Consider the following 20,148-nt stretch of genomic DNA (forward strand, 5'->3'; position numbering starts at 1 on the left):
AAAACTGCAAAGAGAAATTCACTATTATGGTTGAGGATTTAACACCCTTCCATCATAAATGGAAAGATTCAACAGGAAGTCAGTAAAAACATAGTTGAACTCAACAGCACCATCAACAAACTTGATATAATTGATTATAGATGGCTTTATCTAACAACAGCAAAATACACATTCTTCTCAAGCTCATACAGATCATTCACCAAGACAGATCACATTCTGGGCCATAAAACACACTTAACAAATTTAAAAGAAATCATACAACGTCTGCTTTCAGCCACAATGAAATTAAACTAGAAATCTGTAACAGAAAGATTACGAAAATCCCCAAATGCTTCAACAACACAATTTTAATAAACACATTGGTCAAAGAATAAATTGCAAAAAAATTTTAAAGTATTTTAAGCTAAACGAAAATAAAAATATAACTTATGACGATTTATTGGATGCAGTGAACACTGTACCCAAAAAGATAGATGTTTATAGCATTGAATGCATATATTAGAAAAGACAACCAAAAATCATTACTTTAAGCTTCCACTTCAGAAAACAAGAACAAATTAAACCCAAAGTAAGCAGAAGAAAATAAACTTAAAAATTATAATGAAAAAAGTCAATGAAATCGAAAACAGAAATTCAATACAGAAAAATTAGCAAAACCAAATGCTGTTTTCTTTGAAAAGATCAATAAAATTAATCAGCTTCTAACCAGGCTAATTAAGAAAAAAAGAAAGACATAAATTACCAATAAGAGAAACAAAGGAAGGGATCTCACTACAAATCCCATGAACATGAAAAACATGATAAAGGAATACTATGAATAACGCATGACTACAAACTTGACAACCTAGATGAAATGCGCCAATTCTTGAAAAATACAGGGTGCCAAAACTCACACAAGCAGAAGCAAGCAATTTAAGTAGGTATATATCTATTTTAAAAATTGAATCAATAATTAATAACCTTTCAAAACAGAAAGCACCAGATAGTTTACAGGTAAAGTCTACCAAATATTTCTGGAAGAAATTATACCAATCCTCTATAATCTCTTCAGAGATAGAAGAGATGGACTACTTCTTAACTCATTCTATGAGGTCAGCATTATCCTAATTCTGAAACCAGACAAAGACATTACAAAAAAACTAAAGACCAATATCTGTCATGAATAACAGAAAAAATCCTTATCAAAAATATTAGCAAATTAAAAAGTAACTATATAAAATGATGGATATGGAAATCTGCTTAACTGAAGGAATCATTTCACTATATATATTTGTATCATAACATGTTATGCAAATTAGATATAATTTTAAAAGTCAAACTAAATAAAAAGTTAGCAAATCAGATCCCACAATGTATGTACCACAACCAAGAAGAATTTATCCTTGGTATGCAAGGCTGGTTCAACATTCAAAAATCAATTAATGTAACCCACCACATCAAGAGACTAACAAAGAAAACTCACATGATTATATCAGCAGCTAGAGGAAAAGCATTTGATAAAGTCCAACACTCAGACATAATAAAAACTCTTGGTAAATTAGAAACAGAGGCAAATTTCCTCAACTTGATCATCTACAAAAAAGCCTACGGCTAGCATCACACCTAATGGTGAAAAATTAGAAGTTTTCCTGCTAACATGAGAAACAAGGCAAGGATGTACCCTCTCACTATTCCTTTTCATCAAACTGAAATTTCTCAAGCTCATACAGATCATTCACCAAGACAGATGACATTCTGGGCCATAAAACACACTTAACAAATTTAAAAGAAATCATACAACGTCTGCTTTCATCTAATGCAGTAAGACAAGAAAAGGAAATAAAAATAATACAGATTATTAAGAATGAAGACCAAAAGTGTCTGCAGAAGACATGATTATCTATGTTGAAATTCTGAAAGAACTAACAAAAGAACTTCAGGAATTAATTCTTTTTTCAAGATCTTCCTATAAAGTTCAAGAACTTTAAGACTTCCTATAAAGCAATAGCAATCAAGACAGTGTGGGACAGGCAAAAGAACTGACAAATAGATTAGTTCAGGTTGCAGAATACAAGGCTAATATACATAAAACCCAAAGTTTTGTTTTAAACTCAAAGTTCTGATTTAAACCCAATCACTTTCCTATATACAACAGTAAGTGGAATTTAAAATTAGAACACAATACCGTCTTCATCAGTATACAAAAAAATGAAATACTTAAGGATAAATCTAGCAAAATATGTATAAGACACACATGAGGAAAATTACAAAATTGATTAAAGAAATCAAATAACTAAATAAATGAAGAGTTATTCCATGCTCTTGGACAGAAGACTACATATCTGTCAAGATGTCGGTTCTTCCCAAATCAATAGATTAAATGTAATCCTCACCAAAAAACCCCAGCAAGTTATTTTGTAGGTACTGACATACTGATTCTATATGGAGACCCAGAATAGCCAACACAATACTGAAGAACAAAGTCATGAGACTGACACTACCTGACTTCAAGACTTCCTATAAAGCTATAGCAATCAAGACAGTGTGGGATGCGCAAAGAACTGACAAAACAGATCAGTGGAAAATAATAAGAGCCCAGAAATAGGCTCCCACAAATATAATCAACTGATACTTAACAAAGAAGACAAACCAATTCAATGAAAAAAGGATAGTCTTTTCAACAAACAGTGCTGAAACAATTGGACAACCAAATGCAAAAAGAATCTAGACATAGACCTTACAGCCTTCACAAAAATTAACTTAAAATGGATCCTAGATCTTAATGTAAGACAAAAAACAATAAAGCTCCTAGAAAGTGACATAAGAGAATATCTAGATGACCTTGGGTATGGCAGTGACATCTTAGACACATCATCAAACTATAATCCATGAAAGAAATAACCGATAACTGGACTTCATTAAAATTAAAAGCTTCTACTCTATTTAAAAAAAAAAAAAACCATCAAAAGTATAAGACAAACCATAGACTGGGTAAAATAAGCTCAGAAGTGTTGGGAAGAAGCCCCCCAAAATCTGGACATCAACTGGCCCCGAAACTGGTCATAAACAAAATCTCTGCAACACTGTGACATGTTCATGATGGCCATAATGCCCACGCTGGAAGGTTGTGGGTTCAGGGGAATGAGGGCAAGGAACACCTGGTCAGCCCAGGGCAGAAAACTGCTTAAAGGCATTCTTAAGCCACAAACAATAGCAGGAGCGATCTGTACCTTAAGGACATGCTCCTGCTGCAGTTAACTACCCAACCTATTCCTTTAATTCAGCCCATCCCTTCGTTTCCCAAAAGGGATATTTTTACTTAATTTAATATGTACAGAAACAATGCTAATGACTGGCTTGCTGTTAATAAACATGTGGGTCAATACCTGTTCAGGGCTCTCAGCTCTGAAGGCTGTGAGACCCCTGATTTCCCACTTCACACCTCTATGGTGTGTCTTTAATTCCTCTAGTGCTGCTGGGTTAGGGTCTCCCCGACAGAGCTGGTCTCAGCACAGAAGACTTATTCAATAAGGACTGTTATCAAAAACATACAAAGAACTCTTAAAACTGAATAATAAGAAAACAACCTGATTTTTAAAAATGGGCAAAAGACCTGAACAATCTCACCGAAGATATACAGATGGCAAATAAGTATATGAAAAGACGCTCAACAGCTTATCTAACAGGGAAATACAAAGTAAAACCACAAAGAGATACCACTACGCACCTATCTGAATAGTCAAAATTCAATTCACTGACAACAATAAATGCTGGCAGGATGTGGAGCAACAGAAACTCTCATTCATTGCTGGTGGAAATACAAAATGATATAGCCACTTTAGAAGACAGTTGGCAGTTTTTTACAAAACTAAACATACTCTTATCATACAATCCATTAATTACACTCCTATTTACCCAAAGAAGTTGAAAACATATGTCCACAAAAAAAGGTACACAGAGATATTTATAGCAGCTGTATTCATAATTGCCAAAACTTGGAAACAACCAATATGTCCTTTGGTAGGTCAATGGACAAATAAACAGAATAGCCACACTTTACACTATGGACTATGAGTAATAATAATGTGTCCACGTAAGGTCACTGATCGCAACAATGCACCACTGGTGTGAGACACTGATAGTGGTGCAAGTTCTGCATATGCTGGGGGAGAAAGAGTTACGGGAAATCTCTGTATTTACCATTAACTTTTGCTGTGATCCTAAAACTGTTATAAAACATAGTGGTTTTAAAAAAAAAAAAAAAAAAAAAAAAACAGAAAAGTGACAAATAAAATTACCTGTACTCGATATCTTAAGTAAAAGGTTTTCCCTAAAATACAGAATTTTTAAAACAGAGAAGAAAAAAAAAAAGAGAGAGAGAAAATGGGCAGGGGATACAGTAAATTACCTGTAAATACATGAAGATGCCCAATCTCACTCATAAGAGAAACATAATTAAAACTATAATGAAATAACACTTTTTCTATGAAATTGACAAAAAGACAAGTTTGAAAACACATACTAACAAAGCAAAGATGAAGTCAGTTGGCTCTGTGTGCTGCTGGCAACAACGTAAATGTCATTATGTAGTAAGATTATACAGGCATTTACCTTTTGATACAGCAATCCCATTTCTGGAGATTTATATTTCCTTAAGACACAGACACAAAAATACAAAATAATAATTGCATATATTCCCTGTAGCTCTACTTTTAGTGGCAAGACTGAAATAACCTAAAATCTCCACTAATAGAAGACTGGCTGAATAATGTACCATACAATCACACAATGAAATACTACGTAATTATGAAAAAGCTTAAGATATAGCTTTACATACTGCCATAGAATGATCTCTGGTACAGTGTTAAAAAAGCAAGGTGAAGAAAAATGTATATAGTAATGCTACCTTTTATCTAAGAAACAGAAAAAAGATGATTATATATACTAATTTGTGTGTGCATATATAAATGTATGTAAATATTAAATATATATATATTATATGTGTGTTTTAAAACAGCAGAATTATCCAAAAACTCATAAATGTGGTTACCCATAGGGAAAAGGGTACAGTAATCATAGGACAGAAGTTAGACTTTTCTGAATATAAAACTGTTTTGTAATTTAGCTTTGAAATCATGTAAACGTTTTATATAATTAAAAAATGAAAGAAAAAAGAAATCTAAAAACTTCAAAATTACTTTTAATTATCTGATTATTTCGGTTAACCCAACTAAATATCAATTTGGCGGTTTAACCATATAGAGAAGACCGTTTCAAGTAACTTAAAATATACTAATTTGACTATATATTCCTAATAGACAGATTTAACAACATTATCCTAATAGGATATATCTTAAGAACTACCTAGAAACCTTAAGTTGAGCTCAGTAATAACACTATTAACAACAATACAGTTGTTATTCTGAAGCTACTAAATGTAATGTAAGGTCAAGCAAATGAATAATGTCAACAGGGACCAGAATTTTCAGCGGAAGAGAAAAAACATACAACTAATAAAATCAAAGTTAAGTAAAAGTCCTGCAGTCCAAATCTGAATTATTTGAATTCATGTCTGTTTGTTTTTAAAAAGAAGATCTATATGAATTTCCTAGATATACCTAATGAAAAGCCCCAAAGACAATGACTAATCTAGTGGTAAAACCTTGCAAATACTCTCAGTAAAAGGAACCAAGTTTTTTGAGGAAAATGGCTGATTCCGCATATACAGTATGAAATACACAATGTGCTGGGAATACATGATCTTCATAGAAACAAAGAAACTACAGAGGATTACTAAAGTGGTGGCAAAACAACATAGGATATAACTGGACTTCATTCAAGTTGAAAGACATTTTGAAAGACACCACAAAGAAAACAAAAAGGCAGGCTGCACACTGGGGAAATGTATTTGCAATACATATATCTCACAAAGGATTGGTATACAGAATATTACAAATTGGTAATAAGACTAAGAGCCTAATTTATAAGCAAAAGATGTTAATAAATAGCCAATACAAGATATACATAAGATAAAAAAGAGCCAATAAACATATGAAAAGATGTTCAACATCACTAACCATCAAGAAATGAAAATTAAAACTACTATATACCCACTAGAATGGCTAACAAGAAAAAGACCAACAATGCCAAGTGTTGGTAAGAACACAGAGAGAAACTTATTCAGTGAAGTGGAGATGCAAAATGGAACAACCACTTCAGAAAACTGTTCAGCAGTTTCTTATAAAGTTAAAAATACATATAAGACACAGTTCTACCCCTATATATTTACCAAAAGAAAACTTGTCCACACAAAAACATATATGCACATGTTGACAGCAGCTTTATTCATAATAGCTGGAGCAGCTTTATTCATAATAGCTGAAAACTAGAAACAACCCAAATGTCTATCCACTGGTGAATGGCTAAACAAATTTTGATATATCCATCTAATAGAACATGAATCAGCAATAAAAGGAATGAACTACTGACATATGCAACAATGTGGCTGAATCTGAGAAGTACTATGCTGAAAGAATCAAGACATGGGAATATATATGATTTCATTACAGTGACAGATCAGAGGTTATCAGGAGTGAGTTTGGGAGGGGACTGACTACAGAAAGGCATGAAGATATGTTTTGGGTTGACAGGTATGTTCTGTATCTTGATTGTGGTGGTAGTTACACAGGTGGCACATCTGTCAAGACTCAAACTGTATACTTCAAATGGGTGCATTTCAATGTTTGAAAATTATATTTCAATAAAGTAAATTGAAAAAAAAAGGCTCTGGATCCAATACAAAGATCACCCACAAGCTAAGGAAGGGGCATCTGGGCATAAAAATACTAATAGTGGAAATGGATTATAGTTAGAGAAATCAGTAAAAACTCATGGTTAGCTTAATACAGTTACAGATGGTCACTAGAAATATTTATATATACCAGTTAGTATACACGCATATATTTATTTGCTCTGCTAGCTGAGAGGTTCTAAAAGAAACAATACCCCAGTAGCACAAACACAGCTAATGCCCAGGTTTGGTTACTAATACCATTCTACAATAAAAGAAACCAGGGCACAAGCACATGCTCATTCCCTTGCTGTGTGTGGCAGTGTGCATGTGTCTCAGAATACCCATCCTTGGAATTCAGTCATCAGGCCATGAGGAAGCCCAAGTGATGAGACCACACAGAGACAAACAGAGGCCTCTAGTGACAGCCAGCATCGACTGCCAGACAGGTGAGTGAATAAACCTTCAAGTGCTTCCAGTACGTTAGCTGAGATCAACAGAAAAGACTTCCCTGCTGTGCCCTTTCTGAATTCCTGACAGAATTTGAGCACATAACAAATGGTTGTTTTACGTCAAGGAACAGCAACTGGAACAACTCTTAAAGCTATCAAAGAACATATTTGCATATCATACTAGGCTAAAACTTAAAAGTTTTTTCCATATAAAATGAAAATATATAGCTATGTTGGAAAATCACCATAATTATCTCCGTACTATATATTCATTACCGAATTTCTACCAGGTGGTAGATATACTATATCTCTATTTATACTCTTATCCTTCTAAGCCTTTTCTTTTGAAATAAACAAACAACACTCATTCGATCTGTTTACCCCTACAGCGATCAGCTTCCTAAATTTTTACTTTGGTGACTTTCTACTATTTCTATTCTGCATTTAAACAATGTTTTATTATTTCCAAAGAATTTCATATGTACTTCTTCACTTGGTTCTCACCATAACTTGTGATAAACTGGGGCAGGTACATCTATCCTACAAGTTAAAAGACAAAGTCAAGAGACTTACTCAAGATATAGTTAGTAACAATGTTAAGGCCTTCTAACTTAAAAGTCCTCCACTGCAGGAGTCCTGCTAATTATAACAGCTACAGTACTATCCCCTCCCCTACAGTCAGTGCCATTTTTTTTTCTCATCTAGCCAGAAATATCAAGAGGTAGAAAAAGAACAAGGTAAGGCCAAGTGCAGTGGCTCACGACTGTAATCCCAACATTTATGGAGACTGAGGAAGGATGATTGTTTGAGCCTGGGAGGTGGAGGCTTCAGTGAATCATGTTTGCATCACTGCACTTTAGCTCAGGAAGGAGAGCAAGACCCTGTGTCAAGAAAAAAAAAAAAAGAACAAGGTAGGGGATATTGGGGGGCAGTAAGAGAACTGAGGAGGCAACTGTGAAACAAAACTAATAATTGCATGGACATTCTAGAAGGCACAGTTTCAAGAGACAGTAAACTTCATACTAGAAAATTACATTTTCAATTCAGTATAAGACACCTGGAATAGGTTTAAAGTTGGATAATCGACTTGAGATCCACCTATAGACTGAGATCTAAAAAAGTAATTTCAGTGTAGTCATCTTAAATAAATTCAGGATAAGTATCAAGTCTAAATCTTCTGTTTGAAGGTAAGCAATTAGGTTGGGGTGGTGTAGGAAACGTAAACAAATGACAGAAATGGTCCTTTGAAAAAATAGTGGACAAGGGAAAGAGAACAACATTGTGAAGTCTCAAAAGAAAAACCGCGAGGTGGAAAAGAAAAAAAAAAAAACCTCTAAAAATGGCTTTTTCAGGAACCAGAAAGTTATTAAAATAGCAGGTTAAGAAAAAGTATTTAACCAGTTGAAATAATTAACATTTAGAAAATTAACATCAGTTAAAATATTATTCCAATTATCATTTTTGTTTTGTTTTGTTTTTTTGAAACAGAGTCTTACTCTGTCATCCAGGCTAGTGTGATTCTCAGCTCACTGCAACCTCCGCCTTCCAGGCTCAAGTAATTCTCCTGCCTCAGCCTCCTGAGTAGCTGGGATTATAGGCATGCGCCACCACACCTGGCTAATTTTTGCATTTTCAGTAGAGACGGGGTTTTGCCATGTTGGCCTGTCTGGTCTCAAACTCCTGGCCTCAAGTGATCTGCCCGCCTCAGCCTCCCAAAGTGCTAGGATTACAGGTGTGAGCCACTGCACCCAGCTATCCCAATTGTTTTAATATTGTATATGAGGACGAATAAATAACAACAAAAAACTTAACACTTTAAAAACAAAGATCCTGAAAAAGTTCTGGAAATGAATGGTGGTATCGTTAGCATAACAGTGTAAATGCACGTAATGTCAATAAACTGTGCATCAAAAAATTGTTAAAATAGTAAATTTTATGTGTATTTTACCACATTAAAAAAATGAAAATAAAAACAGAGATCAATAAAGAAAAATAAACAGACCACTGCTCTTGCCCACTTGCTCTGACGTAAGACTTACGTAAGCAATACTCAAGGGCATCTCTAACTCCTAAACTAGGTATCTTCCCACGATGGCGAATTATCTAATTCTTTCTTGAATGCAGTCACAAAGCTTCTATTAAGAGATAAGGACGCTCTACAACACCTTTATGTCTCCGTCATCAATAAATGCTTGAATATTCTTCCTGACTATATTTAGGGGTCTAATTTTGCTTTCAAAGCTAATTTATCTTTTGTGCTCAAATTCCATAAAATAACAAGTCTCTGTCATACAAAATGAAAATACAATTCCATTTTAATCTGAAAATCTCTACTGATTAAATGCAACTATTTGCTACTGATTACCTCAAATAAGCCTCTCACTTTTCAGTTCCACTGTATTAAGTCTGATTCATATCACCTAGACCAGCCCTTTCCAATAGAAACATGATGCAAGCACTTAAGTAATTTTACAATTCCTTGTTGTAACATTAAAAAGAAAAAAGATAAAGGTAAAATTAAAATATTGATAACATTATTTAACCCAGCATATCCAAAATTATTGTCCTCTCAACATAAAATCAACATTTTAAAATTTGAGATATTTTACTTTTTTTTCATACTAAGTCTCTGAAATTCACTATGTATTTTATATTTATAGCACACTTCAAACTACCCACATTTGACACAGCACAGACCTTAGATCAGCGGGGGTTCTCAATCACGGCTGCATATCAGAACCACTTTCCATTAATTCAATAAGTGAACTTACTAGTTCCAGGGTCAGGAGGTAAACTGGTGAGCAAAACAGATCTCAGCATGTAAGTCTCTTTTCTCTATTGCTAAACTGTGAGTTTGGCACACAAGACCACTGATAATCTGGTCCTAATCTACTTCAGCCTTCATCTCACATCCATATGTTATCATTTTTATAACCTAGGCACACAGCTTCACAAGTTTCTCAAACACATTAGTCCTTTAAAACTCCTTACATTTCTTGTGTTGGTTTTCTCTTCTTCCCTCCCCTCTGACACCCCATCTATTCCTTCAACACCAGTCCAAGTGTCATTTTGCCTGAAGCATTCCCTGGTTCTCCAGGTAATTATTTACTCTCTCCATTGTGCATTTGCTCATATCTTTCTGACATACTATCACATGCTACAGAATTACAAGTTATCCATTTATGAATCTGTCTCACTACAAGATCAGGAGTTATCAACCTCATAATTCAGACACATTGGAGTTGACATCAGTGACAGAGAAGAGGAGGAATTACAGCTAATTTGCTGAAAATCACACCCATTCTATCTTAGCTATGCCTATGTAATCTATTCCACAGTTGCCCTTACCTAACATAGGCCTGATCTTCCTACAGAAATTCATTACATGAAGATCAACAGTCACGTGTTGCAGCAGGAATGCACAATAAAAATGATCAGTATCTGTTACCTGTCATATATAACACTAAAAATAATACCGGCTGGGCACGGTGGCTCATGCCTGTAATCCCAGCACTTTGGGAGGCCAAGGCGGGTGGATCACAAGGTCAGGAGTTCGAGAGCAGACTAGCCAACATGGTGAAACCCTGTCTCTACTAAAGATACAAAAAATTAGCTAGGCATGGTGGCGCACACCTGTAATCTCAGCTACTTGGGAGGGTGAGGCAGGAGAATCACTTGAACCCAGGAGGCAGAGGTTGCAGTGAGCAGAGATCACGCCATTGCACTCCAGTTTGGGAGACAGGGTAAGACTCTGTCTCAAAGAATAATAATAAATAATAATTAATACCCTGGTGTCCTAGTTTATTAACAGTTCTGTTTAAGTTTAGATAGTGTATTACCTAAAACCTGATCACTGCTGAAACTTATAACTCTATCACTTCAGTATACACGATGCTCAGTGCCTTTGAGGGCTTTCTCATCTAGGGAAAGCAAGATTCAGGCTTTAAATTTCTTAACAAAATGCCAACTTGACTGTACTAACTTTATTTGATGAACATAAAAACCTTTATGATAAACACCACACTTACATTCAGTTATCTGTCAACAACCTACATCTCCAAGGCTGACGTTCATCTTCTATACGAGCCTAAAGACAATTTATATTAGAAAATGCTAAGCGCCATTTCAATACCAGTATATACCATTTATTATGCACACGTCATCATGGAATAGTAAATCATTTACATGTATTTTCTTCACAGCAACACTGACAGCCAGCATTTCCATTTTACAGACACGGAGACAAGAAGAGTTTAACAATTCCTAAAGTAATATGCTCTAAATATGGATTCCAGATGTTTGCTCCTTATACTAATAACAATTCATCTAGCAGTATGCTAGAGTCAGTCTGTACTGACTCATAAGAGCTGATTTAAATTTTTAGGAATTCTGGAAGTCACTGTTAAACACAGCCATGATTAAACAAATAAACTGTATTAAAAACAAAGGTAATAATTACTCAGAACTCATGGTAAATTCACTCCTGAGGTTATTTACATTTTGTGTGTTTGTAATATACATAATGGGAACACTGTATATAATGTCACTTAGCATCTCTTCCCAACTATGCATCTGTCAGTGATGTCTTTGAAAACTTGAAACTCACCATGGTGGGAGTATTTACATAAAAGAACTGGCAAACCCGAGAAACCATGGCTTTCTTTTTTTCACAGTAGCTGTACATTTACCAGCAGACCACTGAGGCATCTCTTACTCTGAATCAATAGGTTATTTCAAAACGTAATACACATGCTTAGTCCCCAACCCAGAAATTCTGATTCAGTAGATTAGGAGTGGAATACTGGCATATGTATTTTGAAAAAGATCTTCCCTAAAAAAGGAATTTTGATAAAAACCTCCAGCTGAGAACTACTTAAGATTTTTAAGATTGTATCACTGTATCACATTAGACATTAGAAAACTAAATACTTAAAACTATATTATAAGAAATAAGTTTCACAAATTATAATACTGTCAGGGCTTTTTTATCATGGGTCAAAAACAGCCGTAGAAAGCTTCTACATACCTTAAGTGATCAAGGAAGTTGTTGCTTATACAGTTCAGTAACTTTCATAAAAAGACTACAATAGAGGACAATTGGATATCCACATGCAAAAGAACAAGGCTGAACCTTTACCACGTCATAAATAAAAATTAGCTCAAAATGTTTCAAAGACTTAAATATAAGAGCTAAAACCATAATATGCTTCAAAGAAAACATAGATGTAAATCTTTGTGACCCTGGACTAAAAAATAGTTTCTTAGATGACATCAAAAGCACAAACAAGCAACAATAACAATAAAAACAAAAACAGGTAAGTCAGATTTCATCAAATTAAAGATGTATATGTTTTAAAGGACACCATCAAGAATGTGATGCCAACATACAGAATGGGAGAAAAGATCTGCAAGTTATATATACGATAAGGGACTTGTATCCAAAATAAAGAGAGCACTTATAACTCTATAATAAAAAGACAACCCAATTTTTAAAATGGGAAAAGGATCTCCAAAGAAAATATACAAACAGCCAATAAGTACACAAAAAGATGCTCAACATAATTAGAATCCAAAATGCAAATAAAAACCACAATTAGATTATCATTTCACACCCACCAAGATGGCTATAATCAAAAAGTTAGATAACAAAAGTGTTGATGATGATGTGCAGAAACTAGAACTTTCATATGCTGTCAAAAATGTGAAATGATACAGCCACTTAGTCTGGCAGTTCCTTAAAAGGTTAAACACAGAGTTGCTGTAGAACTCGGCAATTTCACTCTTCAATATAAACCCAATAGAAATAAAAACATTTCCATACAAAAACTTGTACATAAATGTTCACAGCAGCATTACACACAAGAGTCAAAAAGTAGAAAAAGCCCAAATATCCATCACTGACAAGTGGATAAACAAAATGTGATATTATTAATACAATGTAATATTATCTGACAAAAATCAGAACAAAATACTGATGCATCCCATACTGTTTCATGAACCTTGAAAAACTATGCTAAGTGAAAAAAGCTAGTCACAAAAGATCACATTTTATTATTCCATTTATATGAAATATATAGGCAAATCTCTAGAAAGAGAAAGAGGATTTAGCAGTTGCCTAGGGCTGGTGGCTAGGAGGGCGTCTGCTGAAAAGTTTGGCATTTCTTTATGGAGCAATGAAAATATTCTAAAATTGACTATGGTGATGGTTTCACAACTCTAATAATATACTAAAAACCACTGAGGAGTACACTTTTAGTGAGTGAACTGTATGGTATGTGAAATATGGTATGATAAATTTCTAGAAAACAATTAGCTCTGGGAAAGATTTCCATTCCTGACAAACAATTGTTTTCTTTTACTCAATGAACTACATTATAAATTTTATTTATCTTGGCTTCACTGCCAACAAATTCACAGCTAAAATTTGTGGTCATATTTGCTTTCTTTTATCTCAACTTTCTAGTTCAGTTTGTTAACCCCACGTGTTTTGCTTTCATTGTTTTAATTTGTGTAAGCGTTCTACTGCAAGCCACTTCAACCTTTCTTGGAGCAGATGTGATGGCTGGCTGAATTCCGGAAACTTAAAGATACTCACGATCCTCATCAAGGTATAAAATCCCTACTAAGTTCAGCTTGAGTTCTGCCAAATAATCCCTTTTATCTTAACTACCATAAAGAACTGAACCAATCACAGTTTTCCCAGGGGACTCTTCCCCTCTAAATTACATTATCCATATAGAACATTATAATGCCATATTACACATTTACCATATATTTAGCACACAAATAATATTTAAAATGAAACTTAAATTAACAAATTACTACTGAAGTTTAACTTGGTTTTGGGAAATTCAATCCTACCCTAACAGGTGAGGATGACTCCTCTGTATTTCGTTTCTGGGGCTCAGCGTCCACGTCTTGGCGCTTGTTCTTCATTCTTTCTCTAAGATCCCCTGTAGGTCTTTCTGGTGACCTTTGAACCAAAACAGAGAAACAAAACAAAAAACAAAACAAAACAACAGAAATCTATATTTATATATTAATAACATTTTATAAGAATGTATTTACAGAAATAACCTCACAAATCTCAATACACTTTTTCTAACTGACCTTGACTCCTAAATTTCTGAAAAATAATTTCACCTTAAATATTAATATGCAAAACATGAGCAACACTTATAGTTTTTCTCCCAATAACATTAAAATTTATATGTTAAATTCCATGAAGTGGCAGGTACTGGTGATGTGAATAAGAAATTATATGTGAACTGATAAAAAGGAACTAATAGCTTGACTTGTTTACCTGTTAATCATATAAATATATTAGTTACATGTAGGAGCAAAATATAGTAGTAACACAATGTTTTAAACTACAAAGTTGCAAAATTAATCTACAGGTAGCAGCGTTATCATCTATACATGAAAGACATAATAAGTATTACAAGAAATAAGTTACTTGTATATACATGCATGTGGTTGGATGTAACATCAACAACTGAGAAAATAATTTATGTACTTTAAGAATCAAAGCAAATATAGGAGCTTTATAATTTTTCTTAAATTTTAAATTATTTCAGAATAAAGGATTCAAAGCAATTTTACAACAGTGATTTTCATATTCTGCTGTAAATTTTTTAACTAAAGGAAAAATACATATCTAAACTCAACAGTGGTGAGGCTTTATTATTTATACTATAAATCTGACAGTATATGGCTATGCAATTATTTTTACTATCAGTGGGGAAAAAACAAAGGAGAGATGGAAAACACACTGCCTTGAAAGACTATTTCTAGAACACCTTTAAAAGAGGGCAAAAGAAGTTAAGGAATGCTCTGTTCCTCTTTGACTACCAAAAAGTACTATATATAAAAAAGATATAAACAAATCACATAAATATTCACATCTATTTCAAGCAGTCATTGAGCAATCAAATCAATTCCTTGATTATATGAATACAAATCATAAGGTTAGTATAGAAATAATTTGAGTTAATTCACTTTAAAGGATCTCATTGATGTTTACATGCATATTTAATAGATTTATATTAAATGTTTTAATAGTTAAAGCTAAACTTGAAACTGGAATCTCTTATTAAGAACCAGTACTTAAGTGCTCTAAATTATAATTATGATGTACATGTAAATCCTATGTGCCCCGGTTTCCTTTACATAATGAAACAGTTTAGTATGAACTTGTTTCTATCCTAAACAGCACCCATCAGAGTGAATGTTCTACACACAGCGAATTCTCAATGAATTACTTAAACGTCTTGTAATATAAACATATAAATAAGCATTTTGTAAAATACACTGCTTTTCTTCTCATCTTTGACTCACATTATGAACTATGTTTTTCCTCCCGACAAAAAAAAGCACAAATACTAAAGAAATTATCAGATGGAAAAACACACACAAAATAGCAAAATTATAATAAATATCCTTTATTCTAAGTCTAGTAATGACATTACTTTTTCCCATTTTAGACAAATTTCTCTGACCATTTTTCTCAAAATGATTGCTTAAATAAAAATTCTGAGTCAGCTAATAAAATTCAAAGATACATTTTAAAATGTATTAAAAGTACAGTATTAATGAAAGCAAAACAATAAAATTATTGAAATTGTTTCACCAGGTATGTATCTACATGTATATATACAATTAATCACACATATACTACAAACACTAATTTTCCCACATTAACAGAAGTGACAAATGACAATCTAAATACAAATAAAACAGTATTCAGAATCACAAATAAACTAAAATGTACAATGTTTACGTGAAAAGGAAGTTGGCTAATGTTGAGGGTTTGAATTTTAAATTCTCCTAAACAAAATCTACCCATACACTACCCAAAAAAAATCACCCAACTAAAAAAAAAAAAAAAATTTCCAATTGCTAATGTTCAGTTTTTATAGTGTTGCTATGCTATAGCCAAAACAATCAGCATAACCAATTTTGGAACTAGGTAAATTATTTGTTTACCAATCAAGTTAAAACTGTTTCTGTGACAAACTCTATGTATATTACATCTTTAAACACCCTAAAATCATCATCATGAGGGAGCCAAAAGAAAAATAAAAAGTCTTTATTAAGCAAGTTTAATCTAGCCAAGCCTTTATTAAAGGCAAAACGATGTTTGAAATATGGAGTACACTTATCCACATATAAATACATATTTTCATTAACATACTGTGATAAGGGATTTGGCAAATGCATTTTAACCTACGGAATTTGTGCAAAATTTGAATTCAGGACATCTTAAACAGCTAAAATTATACCCTATTTGAATTTTACTATTTTAAGAGTTAAAAATAGCCTCACTAAAAAGAAATTCAGATACCATGGAATTCTGCTGTCTTAAGCAGCAATTTAATACATAATTGGGGGAAAAAAGTAAGCCATACACATATTACAAAAAGACCTATTGTCAAAACAAATAAATAATGAACAAATAAGTTAATTTTAAAGCAAACATTTTATTAATCTTGAAAATAGTAACAAAAAGATCTTGTCAGTCTTCGATCACTGGTAAGACTAACACCAATATAGAAAATCTGACCAAATATATGGTTGTATTTCAGATTTTTACACTAGAGAAATTACAAAAGTCATCTTCTAATAGTACATGAACAATTCAAAGTTCTCAGTTTACCTTCTATAATTGCTGCTATAACCTTTACCACGAGGTGAAGGGCCATGTACGAATCTACATGTGTTTCCATAGAGGCAGTTGCCAGTCTTCAGCCAGTTACGGCACTGTGTCTAAGAGACAGATATTACTATGTAAATTTCATATTGATTTCTAGAAAAAAAGTGCTAGCAGGACAAAATTAAAACAAATGTTACCAAAATTCCAGCTAACTGTGATATATTACTCCCCAAATAATAAAAACTTCAGGACAAATATATGAAAAACCCATAACCTTATCACCTTTTTCACTCTTTTTTATAAAACACACTTTTAAAAATTTACTGAACCAACATTCCTACAATAAAACAACCTGTTCACCTTTATGATACAAATGAGCATTTCAATAATAGAATTCTAAGAGAACCCCTGTGACTATGCTAGTGACAACTCACCTCTGCTGTACTGCCAGTGCTGGGTCCAAGCCTCTCAAATACACTGGGTCTTCGGGATGTGCTATCAGATATGGTCTTGGTATTTTCCACTGTGACCTTCCTTCTAATTTTTGACATTTTGTACTACTTTAACCAAAAAAGAAAGAGGCAAAACTGTAAAATTCTTCAGTTTTAAATAACTGAGCCCACAGCTTACAAGTAGATAAAACTATAGGTAACAGTGTAAAATTACAGGAGATTTTCCTTGGGAGATAAAAAAAAAAAAAGGCATAGGAGAGGTCACAGGTAAACCGAGATAGTATCTTCTAAAGCATGCCTTACTGGTGAATTTATAACAGCTGCGAGATTTGTTGGCTACAATTGCACCTCTTCTGGGGAGTGAATGAATATGATCTCACACAGTGAAGTTTTCATAGTACAATCAACCTCAGAAGATATAGTACAAAACGTTTACTTTATAAAAGTTACTTACAAAAATTGCTTCAAAATTTAGTAACTCTATCCTTTAAGAAAAAGTTGTTAACCATCAACTGGTTAACTGAAAAAGTTATGTTATAGAAAATGGAAAAAAAAATTCGGTAAAATTTTTGACAGCAGAAATTATTTTTCATAATGTAAGTGACAATAGTTATGTTCCAAAAATCAGGTTGAGAAAAATGAACGATATTTTAGTATTTTCTTTGACTTACAGAAGTCAAAGCGGCCGGGCGTGGTGGCTCACGTCTGTAATCCCAGCACTTTGGGAGGCCAAGGTGGGCGGATCACAAGGTCAGGAGATCGAGACCATCCTGCCTTACACGGCGAAACCCCATCTCTACTAAAAATACAAAAAAGTAGCCGGGTGTGGTGGTACGTGCCCGTAGTCCCAGCCAATCGGGAGGCTGAGGCAGGAGAATCGCTTGAACCTGGGAGGTGAAGGTTGCAGTGAGCCGAGATCGCGCCACTGCACTCCAGCCTGGGTGACAGAGCGAGACTCTGTCTCAAAAAAAAAAAAAAAAGAAGTCAAAGCAATCTGATCAAGCATATTTATTTTCCAATAACACAAAACCAAACCAAAACAAAACTCAATGTTGATAAAAACAACTTTCAAAACAGGACAGATTGTAGAACTAGAAAAAGACAAGATATTTCTATAATCTATACTATACTGACATAAAATTCAAAGGTGTTAAAAGTAATTAATAGACTATTTTACCACTATTAGTAATAAGAAAAAAGACAAATTGTAAAAATATTTTTATTTTATGTTATGTTTAAGGTCTGTTAGATTTGATGTAAACATAAAAATATGTTTTAAGGTCCAGGCACAGTGGCTCATGCCTGTAATCCCAGCACTTTGGGAGGTCAAGGTGGGCGGATCATGAGGTCAGGAGACTGAGACCATCGTGGCTAACACGGTGAAACTCCATCTCTACTAAAAATACAAAAAAAAAAAAAAAAAGAAGAAAAGAAAATTAGCTGGGCATGGTGGTGGTGGGCGCCTGTTGGGAGGCTGAGGCAGGAGAATGGCATGAACCCAGGAGGCAGAGCTTGCAGTGAGCCAAGATCACACCACTGCACTCCAACCTGGGCGACAGAGCAAGACTCCGTCTCAAGAAAAATATATATATGTGTGTGTGTATATATGTGTGTATATTTTTTATATATGTGTATATATGTATACATATTTTTATATGTGTATATATGTATGCATACATATGTATATATTTTATATGTATATATACATATGTGTATATATATTTATATATGTATATATACATACGTATATATATTTTTATATATGTATATATACACATGTATATATATTTCATATATGTATATATACACATGTATATGTATTTTGTATATGTATATATATTTTTATATATGTGTATATATACATATATATGTAAATAACACATTCAAAAACTGAAACTATAGTAAAAATCTAATCCAATGACATAATTGGGTAATTCAACTAGTGATGCTATCAGATAATGATAGTATGATGACATTAGAAAACAATATTAAATTCTAGACCAAGATACAATCCAGAGCATACACTACTGTGGGAAGAGGGTAGAAACTGCCTCGCAAGGGAAAGGAAAAAAAACACCATACTATATCTCACTTTATACAAACTAAATATTAGTTGAAATCCTATCAATCATCAAAAGTTACTAGAATGAACCATAGTAGCTAAAAAAGTTTCATTTAGTCTCTATAAAGATCACAAATGTTCTTTAATGTGGTTTCAAAATAAAGACATATTACTTTAAAGGAAATTAAATCATGGTAGTACCTAATTGAAACAGCAATAAAAAATTATAAACAATGTTTGGTTCAATGAGGTACTTCAGCTCAATTTTTAAAAGAATCCAAAGAATAAGAACAACATTTGATAAATAAAAGGTGGTGCATCAAGGAAGGAAAATATGAAATAATATATGGTGATTTTAAACTAGAAAATCTATATTCTTCTTAATATAAAATGTAATAATTCTTTTGATATAATAGCAATTAATTTTTAATGATTTTAAAAAGAGAATTATGTCACAGTAATTATAAATTTAAGAATCAGTGGAGAGCATCACATAAACAATAATCGGCTGCAACACAAAATCACTTACATATTAATTGTTCTCCAAGTAAGGAACTAGACACCATTCCTACATACTGGTGTTAGCATTATAAGACAATCTTTGATTTAATTTTTCTTAGACTCATTCTCAGTCGAAATGTGAACATACAGAGAAGCTGGTAAAATTTCCTATGTCTATTTGATTTACTGAGCATAAAAAAACTGAAAGCTAAGAGAAGTGGAGCTGAGAAAGATCTAGAAAATGTAGAGCTTTCATTAAC

General features: G+C 33.2%; 1 protein-coding gene across 44 annotated transcripts in view; it reads right to left on the minus strand.

The window, feature by feature from the left end:
* The window catches only part of ZC3H13 (zinc finger CCCH-type containing 13), a 96,828-nt gene that overhangs the window by 71,935 nt on the left and 4,745 nt on the right, over positions 1–20,148 (minus strand). For 19 of the 44 annotated variants that reach the window (XM_074021968.1, XM_074021963.1, XM_005585806.5 and 16 more), the window contains 3 exons: positions 17,308–17,430; positions 16,877–16,986; positions 14,083–14,194 (listed from right to left, as the gene is read on the minus strand). The exons of 2 other annotated variants lie outside the window; for them this stretch is intronic. In XM_074021968.1, coding sequence (XP_073878069.1) covers positions 14,083–14,194; positions 16,877–16,986; positions 17,308–17,424 — 339 coding nt within the window. In that variant the 5' untranslated portion in view covers positions 17,425–17,430. Of the gene's footprint in view, positions 1–11,249; positions 11,309–14,082; positions 14,195–16,876; positions 16,987–17,307; positions 17,434–20,148 lie in introns of all 44 variants that reach the window. 23 more of the 44 variants (XM_005585804.5, XM_074021961.1, XM_015439251.4 and 20 more) reach the window with 3 other exon arrangements.

This window comes from Macaca fascicularis, chromosome 17, assembly GCF_037993035.2.
Source record: "Macaca fascicularis isolate 582-1 chromosome 17, T2T-MFA8v1.1".
Classification (NCBI taxonomy): Eukaryota; Metazoa; Chordata; class Mammalia; order Primates; family Cercopithecidae; genus Macaca; species Macaca fascicularis.